We start from the raw sequence: 19,573 nt of genomic DNA on the forward strand, positions 1-19,573 counted from the left end.
GAGACCCAGAGGCCAAGGTCACACAGGACATTGGTGGCAGATCTGGAACATCTGGTCCTGTCCTCAGTGCTTCTCAGCCCTCCTACAGTCCCTGCCTTGGTCCTGCCGCAGCAAGCAAACTGCCAAACCCCACTGGGAGCCAGGATGGCAGGACTTCCAGTCACCATCTTCCCTGTCACATCTGGAGACCATCTGGAGGCTATTCATGATCTAGGAAGGTTGGGGTAAGCCATGGCCTTCTGACCTCTCCTCTGGCCTGGGTAATGGACCACCTCAGCCACTGATTTGCTGTGTGACCAGGGGCAGTGCCATCCGTCTCTGGTCTTCAGTTTCTCTATAAGTAAATGAAGGACTTGGACCCCATGGCCCAGGGCACTTCTGGGTCTCTTTGTGTGGTCTGGAGCTGCTCACAGGAGCAGGGCCAGATGGTCAGGGGAAAGGACTCTGCTCCCTCCTCTGTGTTCTGGGGGCTCCAGGATCTGCCTCCACCCATATGCAGGTGGGGTGGGGGGAATGTCACTTACACAATGGCCCTGGACACTCTGCTGAGGTCCTATACCATATCAGTAGCTTTCTGACAGGAGTGGCTCCTTTGAGGTACGCAAGACAGCATTCCCAGCCAACATGGGCCTCCGAGCTACAGAGAGCACAGCAGCAGGTATGGGGAAAGGGGCGCTGTGGGGATACGCTGTGTGTCTATAAGAGGGTCTGTGTGTTTGTCTTGTCAGTGGGAGAGAGGTTGGAGGGCTTCCTATGTGTGACTGTATGCATGTTTTAATTTTTTACTCCTAAGAGTACTACTGAGACTGAATATCTTCCTTTATTAGTCATTTTTATATCTTTTTAAAAGCTGCTTGCTATTGTCATTTATTTTTCTCATAATTTAAGACCTCTTTGTATGATACTACACTTTTATATCACAAATTTTACAAAGGTATTTCCACTTTTTGTGCTTTATCTTTTAACCTTATTTGGGGTTATTTAAAACAAAAATATAAATATTTCATTTTGAAGTCAATTTATCAATATTTTCCCTCATGGTTGGTTTCTGGCTTTCATCTGATGCTTAGAAAGGTTTTCTCCATACCATGAAAATAAAAAGATTTACTCATATTTTTTCCTTAAGGAACTCTTTATTGTTTTTCCTCTTTACAAAAGTGATGCATGCTTGTTGTCAAAAGTAAAAGGGCAATAAATTAATTTAGGTAGGTAGTATCTTTATCAGTTTTTCTATCTAAGAACAAGGTATCACTCTCTCTCCCCCCCCCATTTATTTAACTTTCCTTTTGTGCCCCTCAGCAGAGATTTATAATTTCTCCACATAGGTCCTACTAAGTTTATATCTAGAAAATCAACTTTTCTTGATGCTGTTGGGAATGGGATATTTTCTTTCATTATATTTTCTATTGGTTGTGGGTATAAAACAAACTATTTATTTTTGGATGTTATTTTAAAACTGGCTGTCATTCTTGATCTAAAATTGAATAAAATGGAAAAGATTTGTTTTCTTGTGAAGACTCTGCCATATCCATTTCTCTCTCAGGGTTTTCCACCAGGGTGAATCTGAGGATACTTGATCTAGTTCAGCATTAACCTTGACAGTTTTCTACATCCTTCTCATTAGGACTTTCCTTCACTATGGACACTCTGATGCTGACTAAGTTGGAAGCTAAACCTGAAGGCTTTCCCACACACATTACACACATAGGGTTTCTTCCAAGTATGGACAGTCTGATGTATAATACAGTCAGAACTATAGCTGAAGCCTTTGCCACACTCCACACATCTGAAGGGTTTCTCCCCAGTGTGGCTTCTCTGATGCCGAATTAAATGGGCATTAACATGGAAGGCTTTTCCACACTCCTTACATTGAAAGGGTTTCTCTCCAGTATGGATTCTCTGATGTACAATATAGTCAGAACTACAGCTAAATGCTTTCTCACATTCCATACATTTGAATGGTTTCTCCCCCGTGTGTATTCTCTGATGCCTAGTTAGTTTGGCATTGATGCTGAAGGCTTTCCCACATTCCTTACACTGATAAGGCTTTTCTCCAGTGTGGATTCGGTGATGATCAAGTAGGTTTCTTTTAGAAGTAAAGCATTTCCCACACTCATTACATTCAAAGGGCTTCTCCCCAGTGTGAATCCTCTGGTGCTGCATTAGTTTTGCATTAACGTTGAAGGCCTTTCCACACTCATTACACTCATAGGGCTTCTCCCCGGTGTGGATTCTCAGATGCTGCCGAAGCTGGGAGTTACACCTGAAGGCTTTCCCACATTCTTTACACTCATAGGGTTTCTCACCCGTGTGGATTCTCTGGTGCTGGATTAACTTCCCTTTGACGCCAAAGGCTTTTCCACATTCAGTACACGCATAGGGTTTCTCTCCTGTGTGAATTCTTTGATGCTGAATGAGTTTTGCATTATTACTAAAGGCTTTTCCACACTCCTTACACTGATAGGGTCTCTCTCCAGTGTGGATGCTCTGATGCTGCCTAAGCTGGGAGCTGCACCTGAAGCCTTTCCCACACTCATTACATTCATAAGGTTTCTCTCCAGTGTGGATCCTCTGATGTTGAATTAATTTTGCATTAACATTGAAAGCTTTCCCACAGTCATTACACTCGTAAGGTTTCTCTCCAGTGTGGACTCTCTGATGTGTGATATATGCAGAACTGCAGCTAAAGCCATTCCCACACTCCTTGCACTGATAGGGCCTCTCTCCTGTATGGATTCTCTGATGCCTACTCAGACTCCCATTAACGCTGAAGGCTTTGCCACACACCTTACACTGATAGGGCTTCTCCCCACTGTGGATAGTCTGATGTGTGATATAATGGGAACTGTAACTGAAGCTTTTTCCACACTCTACACATTTGAAGGGCTTCTCCCCACTGTGAAGTCTTTGATGCCAAATTAATTTTGCATTAACGCTAACGGCTTTGCCACACTCCTTAGGTTGATGGGGCTTCTCCCCAGTGTAGCTATCTTGATCCTGATTAAGTTGAGAGTTACACCTAAAGCTTTCCACTAATTCTTCACATTTGAAAGGTCTTTCCCCAGAATTAATTATTTCATGTTGAATAAGTTTTGTGTCAAAGCTGAAGGCTTTCTCCAATCCTGTACACTCAGGGGGCTGCTCTCCAGTGGAGATGGTATGACACTGATTCAAGTTTGGACTTTGCCTAAAGAAACACTCCTCCATGGGGCTTATATCGTCTTTCACTGTCCCATCAATGACACTCCTGTTTTCTTTCTCCATACTTCCTACCGAGTGGACTTCCTGCTGTTTCTCTAGAATATAGGTTTCTGAAAAGTCTGTTTCCTGGGAAGAGTTCCTTTGAAGTTCAAATGATGTATTATGTTTTTCTTCATACATTTCCTCTGTCAAATTATTGTCAGTCTGGATATCAATATTTACTATAAAAAACAGAAAACATAAAATATCATGTAAGAACCATGTTAGAAAAAAAAAAGAACTGTGATAGAAAGAAAAAAGGATCAGGGTAATCGGGGGGGGGGCTCTTTAAAATCACCAGACTAGGTCAAAGAATCTAAGATTCATCCATAAGGTGGAATAACATGCAGCTGTTATAAAATGAAATAAATCTATATGTACTGACATGAAAAGATGTCAAAGATACACTGTTAGGTGGAAAAACAAGTTGAGAAATGGTATGTAGAGTATCTTCCACTTGTGTAAAGGAGAATAAAAAGGGCTGACATAAACACATATATTTGAATATGCCTAGAAAACTACTGCAAGAATACACAAGAAACTGAGCAAACTGGCACAGGAAGTTTGGGAGACTTCCCCACTGCTCCCACTTTATGCACTTTTTATACTGTTTTGAGCATGTACCAATATTACAAATTTTAAAGTAATGATTTTAAAAGATCACCAGTCTCTAAACCAATAACCAGTAACAAGAAGGTTAAAAGTGACAGCAGTGGAACAAAATTCTAGGTCTTATCTGCCAGATCAGCATTCTTTCCATCACACCATACTTTACTACACTCTGCAGTTCCTATTAATAAAAATGGAAACTGCTTAAGAAGGAGAAGGCACAGAATCCAATAACATGCGGCAACAAGGGATGGCAGGTATTAGCACTAGGAAGCAAATGGGAACAAATCTTGTTTCTTTTCTTAGAACTTAAACTCTAGGCTTTCCAAAACTTCTCCTTTAACTTCTTTTTTCTCTACTTCAGAAAGGCTCTGTTCAGGCCCATTTGATCCCTTTGATCCCATCTCTTCCCACCCCTCCAGAACACTGCTGCATTCTCCTTGCCTTTCCTTCTACCTCTTCCCTCAATCCTAAAATTGGTCACTCCCTAAAATTCTTTCTGTAATCTTATTAGTCTTTCTATAATCCCATAGTCCTAGTAGAGCTAATGATCTCTACGTTTATTCTCAAATTTCTCAAAATTGGCCCCAAAATGCTTCCTTTATTTTTTCATCTCTCATCTCTCCTCAACCACATGTAATATGCCCCCTACCCCAGTATTTCATTATAATTGTCCTCAACAGACCCAAATGACCTGCATTTCCCTAGCAACCATTTTCAAAATAATATTGGTCTTTTCCTGATTATAGAAATAATATTCATCTGTAGTATCAGAAACTTACAAAGAAAAAATTCAAATTACCTGGAAAATTTTTTTTAAAAATTAACTCTGCTGACATGGGTCTTGTGCCCTGTGATTTCCCCTTCTGCCTGCCTAGAACCCATTTGATTCCCGACCCCAATTAACCTACATACACTGACTAGATGAATGTTTCTATCCTCAGCTGACATCATGATGGGTTGTTCAAAGACTTCAGGACTGTCTGCTGCCTATAGAATGAAATCCAGACTTCTTTGACTAAGAATCTCCACAATATCACTTTCATCCCCCTCTATATGTCAAGCACTTTAAGCTCTCCATTTCCAAAACATGTCTTCCTTGGTCAGTGAACATATGGTTGAATGATTACAAGGAACAAAAAGCCACTGAAACCATCTTTTCAAAAAAGAGGATTCATCAAAAGGATGCAAGAGTATCTTATGGGCTCCAAAGGCAGGAAGTAAAGCTGGGCCTCATGGGAGATGGGAAATCACCTGGCAGCTACTCTGCGTGAGCCAATGAGAACCTCACTATTTCAAGAGTGGTCTGGGAACCAGAAGCACTGGCATTACCTGGGAACTTAACAGAAATGCAGAATCTTGGCCCTGCCCCAAACTAACTGAATGACAATCTGCACATCTGCAAGACGCCCAGGTGATGAGTTTGTTCATCTTTTGAGAAGCACCAAATTGATAGCATTACTTCCTCCCACCTTATTTCCTACAGCTTATTATATACAGCTTTCTCACCCCCAAAATAATAATAATAATAGTAATAATAATAATAAAAACAGAATTTAACTGAGCACACACTATAAGCTAGGCACTTGGTACATGTTATCTCATTTTATCATCAAACCTAGCACCATTACCTCATTTTATAGTTATTATTCCATTATCAAGGGTGAGAACACTAACTCTTAGAGAATGCAGATAATTGACCTGCTCAAAGTCACACAACTAGGAAGTAGTACAGTTGGGATTGGAACTCAGAAAGTCTACTCCAAAGTCTAAGTAAAAAGACTTTTAATTCTGTATCCTTCACATTAAGTGGACAGTGCTTAGAAAGTAGCAAGGACCCAAAAAAAGTACTGAATCCATTCATTTTGTCTGAGAAAGGTAGAATTCCAAAATTAGGATTGAAAATAATTACAATAAAGCATTTGAAAAAAGATCTCTTCTTGGAATTAGAAAGAAATAGCAAACTATGAAAATAGTCAGAAAGGTCTCAACTGTTCCCATGTCTAGAAAACATCAAAAATTATTTAAATGGGGCTTCCCTAGTGGTGCAGTGGTTAAGTATCCACCTGCCAATGTAGGGGATACGGGTTCGAGCCCTGGTCTGGGAGGATCCCACATGCTGTGGAGCAACTAGGCCCGTGTGCCACAGCTACTGAGCCTGAGCTCTGGAGCCCGCGAGCCACAACTACTGAGCCCATGTGCCAAAATTACTGAAGCCCGCGTGCCTAGAGCCTGTGCTCCAAAACAAGAGAAGCCACCTTAGTGAGAGGCCTGCGCACCGCAGCCAAGAGTGGCCTCCACTCTCTGCGACTAAAAAAAAGAAAGCCCGCGTGCAGCAACGAGGGCCCAACGCAGCCAAAAATAAATAAATAAATAAATAAATTTTAAAAAAAATTTAAATGTTACTCTGTATGGTTAGCTAATAAATGTGGCACGCTTATATGTTGCTAAAGCTGACTTTCTTCCTAAAGGGTTAAACTTTCCAGCATAATGGGCAATGTGTGCCACCTTACCAGTCCAGAGGCCCTGGGGGCCTGTGCCTGTTCCAGAGACCAGTGGAGATGGGCCCTCCAGCTCACCTCCTCCCTCCAGCTGTGAGATCACAGTAGGTTTGAGAAGGGGAAATCCTGTTTTGGGGAAAGGAAATAGGAAAGATAGGTGAATAATCTCCCACAGCTGATTTCCTAAACCTCTTCTCAGATTGTGTCAGCAATGGGGAGGGAAGGAAAGAGCCCCAGAGGGTCCCGTGCCTAAGAACTATGGGAAAGTGGTGGCGGGGGGGGGGGGGGTGGGGTGGGAGGAAGAAGCTTGAGAAGATGCGGGAGGAGTTGGGGAGGGCCCGGACTGTGAGACCTCATGCAGGGCAAACAGGGAGATTCTGCCTAAAGGGATAGGTACCATTTTTTGACCAGGGCCTAAAATATTACAAGTACACCGAGATCCTTGGAAACACTCAAGAGATCCAGGTAGGGTGAGGGGGAACCTGAAGGTAATGCTGTAGAACAGGAAGTAACTTTTTTTCCACTCTGTGTCCAAAACACAGCCTCTATCAGGTGGATCAAGAGTGCACACCAGTCCCAGTAAAGTCCTATATTGGCCCAAAAAGGGCTTGGGGTTCACCCTTCCTAGCAACCCCGGGTCTAGGGGATTAGGAATCAGCCCCTGGGGTTCCCACTCAGTAAAGGATTACCAGAGGCCCCACCTGCAACCAGTAAGGGGAAAAGAAGCCAGGAAACCCTAATCAGCAGAGTCTGAGTCCCCGGGGGAGAAAGGCCTTACCCAGGGAGGCCATATTCCCATAATTCTCCAGCATCACATCCCTGTACAGAGCCCTCTGTGCAGGGGACAGGCCATCCCACTCCGTCTGGGTGAAGTACACAGCCACGTCCTCAAAGGTCACCGACTTCTGAAACAACAGGTTCCTGCTGCCCTAGGGGCCAATTCCATGGCTCATGCCCTAGGTGAGGGGCAGAGGGCAGTATGAGGGCTTGAGGAGGGGCTTGTGAAGAGCACAAAATTAATAACAGGGGGAAAGATTTGAGAAAAACACTTGGAAGGTAAAGCATGGAATATCTGACTTGGCTCACAGCAGAGAAACCTCATGCCATATTTCACACTTACAAAGGATGACATAAGTTGAGATGAAAGAAAAAAACCTCCCATGACCAAGTTCCCCTAACGCAACTGCTTTCTTTCAGTCAGGCCATGCCCTCACTGGTGGAAGCAGCTCTGGACCCACCCAGAGGCTTTCCCACTTCCTCACCCTCGCCCTCACCCTCACCCTCAAGCCCCGCCCAAAGAACAGCCATGGCTTCCATCTCACCCAGCCCCACCTGATTTCTATCATGGACCCCCTACAAAAGGCTGCATAGCCTCTGCTCCAGCGCCTTCAGTAGAGGAAGCTCAGTGCTGCCCAGATCGGCTGGGCACCGCGGAGGTGGAGGGAGAGGTGAGAGCAGGCAGCCCATCCTGCTTCCAAATGGCTCTCGCTGAAAACCCATTTTCTGTTACCCTCTCCCAGTCAAGCCTCATCCTGTCCGACTTCACCCAAGACTTCACTGTCTCTCCAAGAAGGTTTGGGAAAGAAGGGAGGTCAGCCATCTTTTCAGCTGCTCCTCTGCATCACTCGGCACTCGGCACTCAGCACAGGCTCCACCATCAGGGCTGATGGCTGAGCCGCTCCCAGGCCCACCTCCTCCCCTCTGGGCAGCTGCCACTTCTAGCTGCTCTCGCTCTACCCACCTCGGCCTTCTGTAACAACCTTGGGGACACACTGGCAGCGATTTGCCTCTCAACTGCTCTCTGCCAGGACCTGTCTTGCTTGATTCTACTGGCCTCCACCCATCAACAATTCTAGTCCAACTTGTGGGCACTTCTGTGAGTCATTCATCGTGTGACTTGGATAAGACAAGAAATTCTCTGTACAAAATTAAATGCCTTCGCTGTCGCCCACCATCCCCTTTTAGCCCACAACTGGTGCCTCCTCCTTAATTCAAACCTCAGCTGGTGTCACCCACCACCATCCGCACAGGAAAGAAACCTGGGGATTCGTTCCTGACTCCTCCCTCCCCCTTACCCCACCCCAATCTTTTGACTCTTCCTCCTAGAGATTTTTATGTTAAGCATTACTTGAATTGGATCTCCCTCTTTAGCAACTACTTGCCTTAATGAAGCCAATGTCACCTAGACCAATAGGACTCTTTGTGAAGTAGTCACCTTGCTTTTAAATCTCTCCTCAAATTATTCCCCACACAGCCATCAGAAAGCTGACCACGTTAACTTCACTGGCTCCACACGTGTCATAGGGCTGAACAGTTAAGTCACACAATGACAAGTCACTTCACTCCCCTTTGCCTTTGTTTCTTTCGTGGTAGAATGAACACAACACAGCGCCTATCTCCCAGGGCGGCTGTCAGGACTAAGTGATCCATGTAAAGGGCTTAGTATGGTGCCTGCAGCATAGTAAGCCTCAAATGGTGTAACTGGAGTTACTGTGACTATGATTATTCCCAAACTGTAGCCCATGGAGGTCCATGGATGAGCATCAGGGGGTCCATGAAATCCCTGAAATCATACGGAAATTTTCATTTGCATGTTATTCTGGGGGAGAGGATCCAGAGCTCTTATCAGAGACCTAAAGCTTGGCCACTGCACCCCAAGCCCTGAAAGCCTCTCCAGGACACAATGAGACACAGGACTTTCTTTTTTCCCTCCCTTGATCCCACTCCCCTTATGTCCCCTTCCCCTGGAATTAGAGGCACAGCCATTCTTTATGTGGATCTGGTCCTGCTATTCCTCTTTACCTACACCCCCCTCCCTGGAATCCTAGTCCTCTGCTATCTTCTTCCATTCATGGGCAGCTTCCATGTCTCTCATTCACCAAAGCCCTCTGCTGGGGAAGCAAAGCAAACTGGTGTGCAGAAGACTACACTTCTGCCTTCCAGACACTTCTGTCTTCCCTGTCCTGGTCTCTGGCCCCTATCCCTCCATATCACCGCTCTTCCCACAAGCTCCAGTCCGGCAGGCAGAAGCATGGAGGGCCCCTCCAGCTTTCATAGCAAGGCTCACCAGATTCCCTTCTCAGTTTTCTTCAATGTGAAACTGCTCAGAGGAAGAGCTGAAGGACCCACAGCTCACCTGGGGCCAGGCTGTCAGGAGCATGGCTGCCATCACCTGGTCTCCCTCTCAGAGAAGGACTGGAGCTGAGGGAAAACAGGGGGACAAGTGTGAGACAAGCCACCCCCACCATGAACAATACAGCCCCTCACAGAAGATCTGAGATGCAGGCAGCCAGCATCCAGACAGAAGTGCGAGTAGGAGCTGCCATGGGAAGAAAGGAGTGATCTGTTCACTGGCTCTGCGCCCAGGGCTCCTCCTAGCCATGACGTTGACGCTCACTGCCAGGAACCCTAGGATTTTTACAATTCTGACACATATCATACACACACAAGAGTGTGCATAAAGTGCAGGTAGAATCTAAAGAATAATAAAACAAAGACTCATGTAGCAACACGATGCTCTAAATGAGCATCCCTCTCTATTATACTGCAAGAGAAGCCAGGCTGGAGGGGCTGCAGCCCCAGCACATAGGCCTCAGAGTCAGGCCCCAGGGAGGCACCTCCTGGAGAAAGGGACAGCTGCTCCCTCCCATATGCCCGTTCCCTCACACAGCTGACTGCCCTCAAGAGTCCTGATACCTCTGTAGAGATCTTGGGAGGTTAGGCTCCTGCCCGGGCCAGGTTTACCGTGAGGAAGCTAGGCCACAAGTGAGGTACCAGGCTGGCTCCTCATACCTTCCAGCCTTCTGATGGCAAAGAAGCCAAGACCTCAGCTTCCTGAGAGAGGGGGTCACTATAGCATCCAGGGTCCCATGACCCAGCACTCCTTGTTCATTGTATTCAAGACCACATGGACCGGTTATTTTCTGATTTTTAGTGCTCCCAAAGTCAGTCTTGAAATTTTATATTTTCCTAAAATATTGTCTATATCTTCCAGAATTTAAACTTGAGTGTAGAATTGTGGGAAACAGTGGCTCATGATTTTTTTCATTTCCTCCATACCTTGAGGTATACCTTGCTTTTCCTACTTCTTCTCTGAATATATATACTCTCTAGACCTTTTAGCCTTAGTTAATGTTATGGACTGAATGTGTCCCCCCAAAATTCGTATGTTGGAGCCCTAATTTCCAATGTGACTGTATTTGGAGACAGGACCCATGAGGAGGTAATAAGGTTAAACAAGGTCATAATCTGATAGGGTGGGTACCCTAATAACAGGAAGAGTCTCCAGAGCTGTCTCTGCTGTGAGGACACAGTGAAGGCAGCCACCTGCAGCCTCACCAAGAACCAAATCGTCTGGTACCTTGATCTTGGACTTCCAGCCTCCAGAACTGTGAGAAATAAATTTCTGTTGTTTAGGCCAGACAGTGTATGGTATTTTGTTATGGCAGCCCAAGCAGACTAATAACATTAGGCTGAACCATGGTTTATCTAGTTTAATGTTGTTTTATTTTCAAAAAACCAGCTTTTCTATTTAGAACACCACTCCCTTTTCTACCTGTTTGGTTTTTTAAAATTAATTAATTATTTATTTTTGGCTGCGTTGGGTCTTCGTTGTTGCGCTCAAGCTTTCTCTAGTTGCAGTGAGCGGGGGCTACTCTTTGTTGCGGTGCGTGGGCTTCTCCTTGTGGTGGCTTCTCTTGTTGTGGAGCACGGGCCCTAGGCACACGGGCTTCAGTAGTTGTGGCACACAGGCTCAGCCGTTGTGGCTCACAGGCTCTAGAGCACAGGCTCAGTAGTTGTGGTGCACAGGCTTAGCTGCTCCACGGCATGTGGCATCTTCTCAGACCAGGGCTCGAACCCGTGTCCCCTGCATTGGCAGGCGGATTCTTAACCACTGCGCCACCAGGGAAGTCCCTCTACTTGTTTTCTTGGCGCCTTTTTTTTTTTTTGGCTGCATTGGGTCTTTGTTGCTGCGCACGGGCTGCGGAGAGCGGGGTCTACTCTTCGTTGCAGTGCGCGGGCTTCGCATTGTGGTGGCTTCTCTTGTTGCGGAGCATGGGCTCTAGAGTGCAGGCTCAGTAGTTGCGGCGCATGGGCTTAGTTGCTCCGCAGCATGTGGGATCTTCCCAGACCAGGGCTCGAACCCGTGTCCCCTGCATTGGCAGGCGGATTTCCAACCACTGTGCCACTGGGGAAGCCCCCTCTACTTGTTTTTAATTAAGCTCTGCTTTTTAAAATTTGTTTCTTTAGCTCCGTACGAGACACCTTATGTACCTCACCAAATCCTCTTGTCCACTCTTAGTCCAGTTCCAGAGGCTTTGACCAGCTTTGCACAAGTACAACCTACAAATGCCTCCTCAAGGGTCTACACCACACATACCTGGCTCCTGCCCTGGGGCTTCTCTGTCCTGTGTGGGACATCTGCGGACACCTGCTGGGTCCTGAAGGACAGGGGAGTTAATGCCTGTGATGCTACCACTGACCAACAGGAGACAGAGGTCAGTGGATAAACGTTTCCCCCTTTAGTCCTCCATGTGGGCAGCCATGAGATTCCAAGGCTCCTCAAAGATCCTGCAAGTCAGAGCACCAGTCGCCTGTGGAGGGGCCAGCCTGACAGCGCATCCTTGTATTGGCTGTCCCTCCTTCTCCGTTTCACTCTCCTTGTCTTTCACTCTGACCCTGGGACTACATTCCCAAATAAACTGCCCACACACAAATCTCTGTCCTATGTTCTGCTTTCGGGGGAAGCTAGACTACAAAAACCTTTTTTCTACCTTCTTGAGGCTACATGATTCATTCATTTTCATTCTTCCTGTGTAGCAATCTAAACCTATAAATGTTCCTCTGAATACATTATTCCCTACATTCCAGAGGCTTTTCATATTTTAATTACTATTTTATAACTCGTCAGCAACTGTGTTTTGTCTCTGGACAAAGAACTGTTTAGGATAATTTGTTGTTGTTAATTTATTGTCTGGCTTTATTGCATGGTGTTTAAGTAACCTGATCTGTTTACTTCTGCTTTACAGATTTTTAAAGGTTTTTTTTTGTGGCTGCAGTGTCCATTTTAAAAATATTCCATGGATGCTTAAAAAGAAAACTTATTCCAACATAGATGGACCTAGAGATTATCGTACTAAGTGACGTAAGTCAGAAAGAGAAAGACAAATACCATATTATATCACTTATATGTGGAATCTAAAATATGACACAAATGAACTTATCTGTGAAAGAGAAACACAGACATAGAAAACAGATTTGTGGTTGCCAAGGGGGAGGGCGGTGGGGGAGGGATGGACTGGGAGTTTGGGACTAGGAGATGCAAACTATTTTATATAGAATGGATAAACAACAAGGTCCTACTTTATAGCACAGGGACCTATATTCAATATCCTGTGATAAACCATAATGGAAAAGAATATGAAAAAGAATGTGTATATATATATGTGCATATACATAAATAAATGAATTACTTTTGTGTACAGTAGAAATTAACATAACACTGTAAATCAGCTATACTCCAATAAAATAAATTTAAAAAAAGAAAACTTATCCTGTGATGGAAGAACGTATAATCTATCTGAATCTAATAAATCAACTCTACCAATTTTATTATATAGATTTTTCTCCATAACCCATGATTACTTTTACCTAATTGTTTAGAGAGCCAGGAAAGAGTGAACTCTCACAAAACACTGAGCCCTTATGTATCATGGGAAAAGCCTTTCAAATCTTTAAGAAATGAATAATTCTAACACTATTTAAACTGTAGCAGAGAACAGCAAAATAAGTTTCCCAGCCCTTTTTATGATGCCAGCAAAATACGGATACAAAAACCATAAACTAGTCTCATTTATGAATACTGATGCAAAAATCCTAAATATTGAGGACTAGACTCCGGTAGTTCCTTAATGTGACATATCATGACTAAGAGGGATCATCCTATGAATGCAAGTAAAGTTCAATATTAGCACAGATTGTACTTTTCCACATTAATAAATCAAAGAAAAACATACTCTCCACCTCAGTGGATGTCAAAGGTATTGGATAAATTCAATATTCATGCCTAAATTTTAAAACTTATACCCTAGGGAAACTCTCATATGTAGGTGATATACATACAAAATTATTCATTATCAGCAGTATTTTAATAGCAAAAAATTGGAAACAACTCACATGTCCACTGAGAATACACAAATAAGCTGTCATACCATTTTTACAATGGAACATTACCCAGTAGCAAAAATGAATGACTCACAGCTACACACACAATATGGATGAATTTAGGAACATAATATTGAGTCATGCAAGTCCCAGAAGACTACAGACACCATGATGCCATCTTCATAAAGCTCAAAAACAAAATTAATCACATTATTTACAGACACATGTATATGTGATAAAAATTATTTTTAAAAATATGATTAACACAAATATGATATGTGTTATCAAAAATCAAAAATATGATTAACACAAAATTCAAGTGAGCTGTTACCTCTTGGGGTGAGAATGTGGGAACTGGGTTGGGGAGGAGCACACAGACAGATGCAGCCATATGGGCAGTGTTCTCCTTCTTAATGGTGTGGTGTGTTTAATGGGTGCTCACATTACTACTATGCTCCATAAATGCCATGCTAGATGCAATCTTCTGTATACATAACATTTAAAATATACATACTTATCTTATGATATGAAATGATTTTCAATGTGCAAAAGGTAGTGTGCTATCTTCTGTGTAAGAAAAAAAGGGAGTATAAAAAATACATGTGTATCTGGTGATTTGTGCAAAAAGAAATATAAGGAAAAACAAGAAACTAAGAAGAATAGGGGCCTCAGGTGTGGATGGGAAGTAGGTGAAAGGAACCTGGGAACAGAAACAGGATGGAGGGAAACAGAGCAGAAGGAAATGATACTTCTCTGTGCCTTTTTGTTCTGACTTTCATAACCACAGTAATGTTTCACATATCTATACCTGTATCTATCTATCTATCTATCTATACATATGTATAAATATCAACCAACCAGAATGGGATGGGGGGGTGCGACATCCAAAAAATACAAACAACAGTAAATAAGCCTAACTATACCACACCATAACCACACTGAAGTGGTGGGAAAGAAAAGAACTAAGTAACTCTGCAAAACAGTATTTTAACTAAATTCTGTAAGGCTAAAAAGACCTGTAGCCAAAGACTTCTTGAGGTTGCATGATTTTTTAAATCTATTTTCATTCTTTCCTATTTGGTAATTAAAACCTATAAGGCCACAAAATTTCCTCTGAATACATTACTAGCCACACTTCATGTTTTCATTACTGTTTTATAGTATATTTTTTTGTAAACTTGCTGTCATGAGGGTATGAATGAGTCATTCTGGAACTATTTTTTGTGTATACTAGGACTAAGCAAATCAGTATATTCTACATTGTAAAAATCATTCCCAGGTCATTGTCATCCCACCGCCCAAGAGAAGTTGGGCCGGGTTACCTTTTGGAACTGACACGGCTCCAGAAGACAGTGCCCTCAAAAGTCGGGCTTCTTCTGTGGCCTGGAGGGGCTCTGCTTTTTCTGCTCCCCCACTGGCCTCGATTCACACCCTGTGTTAGGAGGCGGGGCGCATACAGTCCATACTTGAAATGCATAAAACCTGCAGGTAAAAGCCCCTGCACGACCTCAGCATGTCAAAAGACTCATCATATCACCACAGGCCGCTTCACCCCTGCAAATATTCCACCCCCTGGCTGCTCCAACACAAGTTCCCAAAAGGCGAGTAGCATCTTCCCCAAAGTGCTAAATGCTCGGGGCTTCGTGGCTGTGGCAGTAACCCGGGCTTCGCCTTCCACGAGACGGAACGTCATTCATCGGCCACCAAGTCCAAAGTGGGAGTCGAGGATGGGGAGAAGAACCGGGGAAGAACGCCCCCCCCCCCCCCACACACACACAGGAAACCCACCGCCAACGCAGGGGGAAGGAGCGTCCCAGCCGCACCCAGGGCCTCGGAGGCAGGCACCGCCCCCGCCTCCCGCAGCCCATACTCACCTCCGCAGCGGGCTGCTCGGCGGCGCGGCCGGAAGTGCGTCACCAGGCCCCGGCCGAGCCTCTCTAGGAGCACCTTCGCTCCTTCTCGGCGGTGCTCTGGCCCCGCCCCCTGCAGCCGAAGCCCTGGTACTCGGAAGCCTGGCTCCTTTCTCCCCGCTGCGCGTCCAACGAGAAAGCAGTTGCTCCTCGCGGTGAGCTAGGGAAGACAAGAATGTGGCGAGCGCTGGGCCCAAACCAGGGGTGGCGCCGGGGATTTGTATCTTAGTAAAGCTGCAGTGCAACCAGATTTGGGAGTTTCCGGACTGGACGCCTGGATCGAATGCTGTCAAACCCAAGGCCCCCTTTCTGGAACAAATATTTCCTAATGACCAGCGGACTCTCCTGTCATGAAACTCATAGGTAATGGCTTAGAAGATCATAGACAATATAAACAACCTGCATTATAAAAAGTAATGTTATGTGCTAACATTTATGTAATAAAGGAGAAATAAAAGGAAAATTATAATTTAAAATATATATTTCAGAATGTAAATGTTTGGTCGTGACTGGTATAGGAGACCTAATAAGTGGTCAGATAATTTGCCTCTACACATAGAACGTGCCTGAATGCCACAGTGCTGTATCTCATATTGGTATTTCAAAAATCACAAGTTGTTATCTAAAATGGTGAGCACAGGGACTTCCCTGGCTGTCCAGTGGTTAGAACTCAGCTCATCCAAGCTGCAGGGGGCACGGCACGGGTTCGATCCCTGGTCCAGGAACTTAGAGCCTGCAAGACGGGCAGCAATGCAAAGAAAAAAAAAAATGGTGATCACAGAATCTTCTCTTGATTATACAGTAGTTATATTTCTGGAGACTCAGCTATGTTAAAACTGTGCAAAAATACACTGTGTTCACCTTGATTTTTTTTTAAAAAGCTCTAGATTCAGGTAATTTATAAACAGTTTTTACCTATGTGAATGTTCAGGAAGACATATGAAAGTCTGTGAAAACTTTTTCAATAGGCAGGTCTGTGTTGTGCGTTGCAGGATTTGTGGTACTCCTGGCTCCCATCCAACACCCCCAAATCTTGTGACAAAAATGGCCCCGTAAAATTCCAAAATGAGGCCTGGGGGAGGGGGACAGCACCAAAAGCCACTGGATTGACCACCCTTAAGTTCCCTCCCAACCGTGACAGAGCTGGCCTTTCTTCTTTCAGCTGCACTGGAAGGTGGCCAGCCCTCACTGTCTTCCAGCCTCGTAGCACTCCCATTCTCCTCTCAACTCCAGCCCCACTTGCTGAACATGCTGTTCTCTAAGCCTAGAATGCCCTTCCCATTCTCACCCTCTGTCTTGACTGTTACTTGAAGTCTCAGCTCATATCCCATTTACCGTGGGAAGCTAGTCTTCCCTGACCACCCAGAATAAGGCAGGTCCCCAGTCACATGCCAACATCACCCTGTACTTTTCAGTACATGGCACATGTGTAATTATTCAATGGTGACAGTTTATTTAAATCTCTTGTTTTCTCTGATCCCTCCAGGGAGCAGGAGCTATATCTATCTTGTTCAACACCTTTGTCCTCAGCTAGAGCACAAGGCCTGGCGCAAAGGAGGTGTGCAGTAAACGTTGGTTGCTGACATGATCCAAAGGCTTCAGCCCCAACTCCTGGGTAGAAGCTTTCTTTATTTCTGTGCCACTAGAGGTAGGATACGTCTTATGCCTGGGATCATGACACTGACCAGGAGCTCTTCTCTGCTTTGCCCTGACTCTGATCATCACTGTTGCCCAAAATGAGCACTTTATATGGCTCATCTCCTTCAGATAGGAAAGTGGTCTCATGATTGGGCACAGTGATAGCTGGGGATTACATTGCTCTTGGCAAGGACTGCTGTTTCCACTTCTTCCTAGACTCACAAAGCAGACCTTTAGCTAGGAATGAGGACTCGTCTAAAGAAGTAAGGAATTAGATCACAGTGTCACAGAAATGATGGCCCCAAGTGTTGGATCATAAACCAGTTGCCTAATTTTACACACAAAAAAATAAGTCCTCCTAAATAATCATGAATCTTCTACTACTAAGAGTGCTAGGACAGGTGCATGCCAAGTTTCTAAGGCTCTACAGAAGGCCTGCAGAGGCAGAGACCACTCCTCGTCTGCCAACCTCTGTTCTTCCCTTCTTATATGTAACAGAATCTCTAGCAAGGCAAAGACAGTCCAGAAAAAATAACACACTTACCAGCCCCCTTTATAGCAAAGTGTGGACATGTGAGTAACTTCTGGCAAATGGGCTGTAAGAAAAAGCAGTGCTTTGCTCTTAAAGAGTAGGGGCATGCTCTCCCTTGCCCCTCAGCCAGGGAATGCTGGCAGGGGTGTGAGCATCTTGGACTATGAATGAGGATGTGGCCCCTGGAGATGACAGAGCAGCCAGAAGGAAGAGTCATGGAGCTGCTATATCAGCCCTAGCAGCCCAAATCCTAGCTAATACCCCTAGAAATAAGGACTGGTGAAAAGAATCACACAATAGTTCAGTGTTCTGCAAGTCCATCTCTATGCTGGGACTATAGCCACTTTTATTCACACTCAGATCTAAGGCTTATTCTCCTGGACCCTCTGTCCTCAAAATCCCAGGGCTTCCCCAGAGCCCTTCCTCCCTGCCTGCTAGGGGAAACTGACGGTCTTCTCACATTAAAAAATCTCTTTTGCTGTTTCCAGTTTTAAGATGACAGAGTAAAGATGGTTCTGCCTGTATCTCCTCTTGAAAATTGTGGGAAAGAAATAAGAGCCTGGTTGGGGTTCATTCCAAGAGTTCAAGGATGTTTCAATATTATAAAATCTTCCTTTATTTATTGATATTGTGAATTAAATTAGCAGATCATTCAACTTACTATGTGGAGACATATAGTCACATGCCCGGTTTTATGTCACGTGCCCTGGTTGGTTTTTTTTGGTTTTTGTTTTTAAATTTATTTATTTATTTATTTACTTATTTTGGGGGGCTGCACTGGGTCTTTGTTGCTGCATGCGGGCTTTCTCTAGTTGCGGCGAGCGGGGCTACTCTTCGTTGTGGTGGGTGGGCTTCTCATTGCTGTGGCTTCTCTTGTTGCGGAGCACAGGCTCTAGGCATGCGGGCTTCAGTAGTTGTGGCACGAGGGCTCAGTAGTTGTGGCTCGCAGGCTCTAGAGTGCAGGCTCAGTAGTTGTGGCGCACGGGCTTAGCAGCTCCGCGGCATGTGGGATCTTCCCGGACCAGGGAACGAACCTGTGTCCCCTGCATTGGCAGGCAGACTCCCAACCACGGCGCCACCAGGGAAGTCCCTGTTTTTTGTTTTTTTTAATAAAACTATTATTATTTGTGGTTTACAAGAACATGTAGATGAAAAAAATAGTCAAAAGAATCTGCATACAAGCTGATAGAATTAGTAAATTATTTTAGCTAGGTAGGTCCCTGGATAGATCAATAAACAAAAATTGTATTTCCATGTACTTACAACAAAAGAATTTGCAAATGAATTTTAAAATGAATTCCATTATAAGAGCATGAAAAAATATTAAATACCTAAGCATATAAGTATATCCCCCTTATCTGTGGAGGATATGTTTTAAGACCCCCCCAATGGATGCCTGAAATCAAGGATAGTACTGGACACTATGTATAAAGTTTTTACTATACATACATACCTATGATAAAGTTTAGCTTATATATTAGTCACAGTAAGAGATTAACAACAATAACTAATAGTAAAATAGAACAATTATAACAATATACTGTAATAAAAGTTATGTGAATGTGCCCTCTCTCTCTAAATATTTTATTATACAAATTTAATGCCTTTTCCATCTTTTAACTAAGCACTTATCACACACTGTGGCCATATCTTTCGCAGCCTGAGGTTCAGCAAAACTAGCACAAATTTCTTTTTCTTTCTTCACAATTTCATAGACAGAACATTTGTTCTTACTAGATCTTAGCAACCTCAGCATAGGATTTTTTTTTTTCCTTTACTAGGTCAAGAGCTTTCACCTTTTCACTTAAAGGAAGAACTTTATGGCTTCTCTTTGGCATATCCGAATTGCCAGCGTCTCTACTCCTGCACTTTGGGGCCATTATTAAGTAAAATAAGGCTTCCTTGAACACAAGCACTGTGTTGCTGTAGTAAACAAGCAGGACCTACGGGGCCTTCCCGGGAAAGACCCCTCCCCCCAA

The 19,573-nt window shown here is 44.2% G+C and overlaps 1 protein-coding gene across 5 annotated transcripts; it reads right to left on the reverse strand.

Annotated features, from left to right (window-relative positions):
• Positions 1-1,150: 1,150 nt before the first annotated feature.
• On the reverse strand, positions 1,151-15,351 carry ZNF23 (zinc finger protein 23). Of its 5 annotated transcripts, none has more exons than XM_061172905.1 (5): positions 15,303-15,351; positions 9,487-9,551; positions 7,129-7,255; positions 6,363-6,476; positions 1,151-3,422 (listed from the first exon to the last, which is right to left on the reverse strand). In XM_061172905.1, exons 2-5 carry the CDS (start codon positions 9,517-9,519, stop codon positions 1,621-1,623), a joined length of 2,076 nt encoding a protein of 691 aa, XP_061028888.1. In that variant the 5' UTR covers positions 9,520-9,551; positions 15,303-15,351; the 3' UTR covers positions 1,151-1,620. The 5 variants fall into 5 exon arrangements, with proteins under 5 accessions (XP_061028888.1, XP_061028889.1, XP_061028887.1 ...); XM_061172906.1 differs by having other exon boundaries at positions 7,129-7,306; positions 15,303-15,350; XM_061172904.1 differs by lacking the exon at positions 15,303-15,351 and adding an exon at positions 14,837-15,207.
• Positions 15,352-19,573: the final 4,222 nt, after the last annotated feature.

Source organism: Eubalaena glacialis, chromosome 18, assembly GCF_028564815.1.
Source record: "Eubalaena glacialis isolate mEubGla1 chromosome 18, mEubGla1.1.hap2.+ XY, whole genome shotgun sequence".
Lineage (NCBI taxonomy): Eukaryota > Metazoa > Chordata > Mammalia > Artiodactyla > Balaenidae > Eubalaena > Eubalaena glacialis.

Bases quoted from the DNA above. Each gene is read 5' to 3' on its own strand.
- ZNF23 (XM_061172905.1), bottom strand. From the start codon at position 9,519: ATGGCAGCCATGCTCCTGACAGCCTGGCCCCAG. The intron at 7,256-9,486 runs GTGAGCTGTGGG...CTGTTGTTTCAG, and splicing joins TCCTGACAGCCTGGCCCCAG to AAGTCGGTGACCTTTGAGGA. The intron at 3,423-6,362 runs GTAAGGTGGCAC...TGTTTTTTATAG, and splicing joins CCCCCAGGGCCTCTGGACTG to TAAATATTGATATCCAGACT.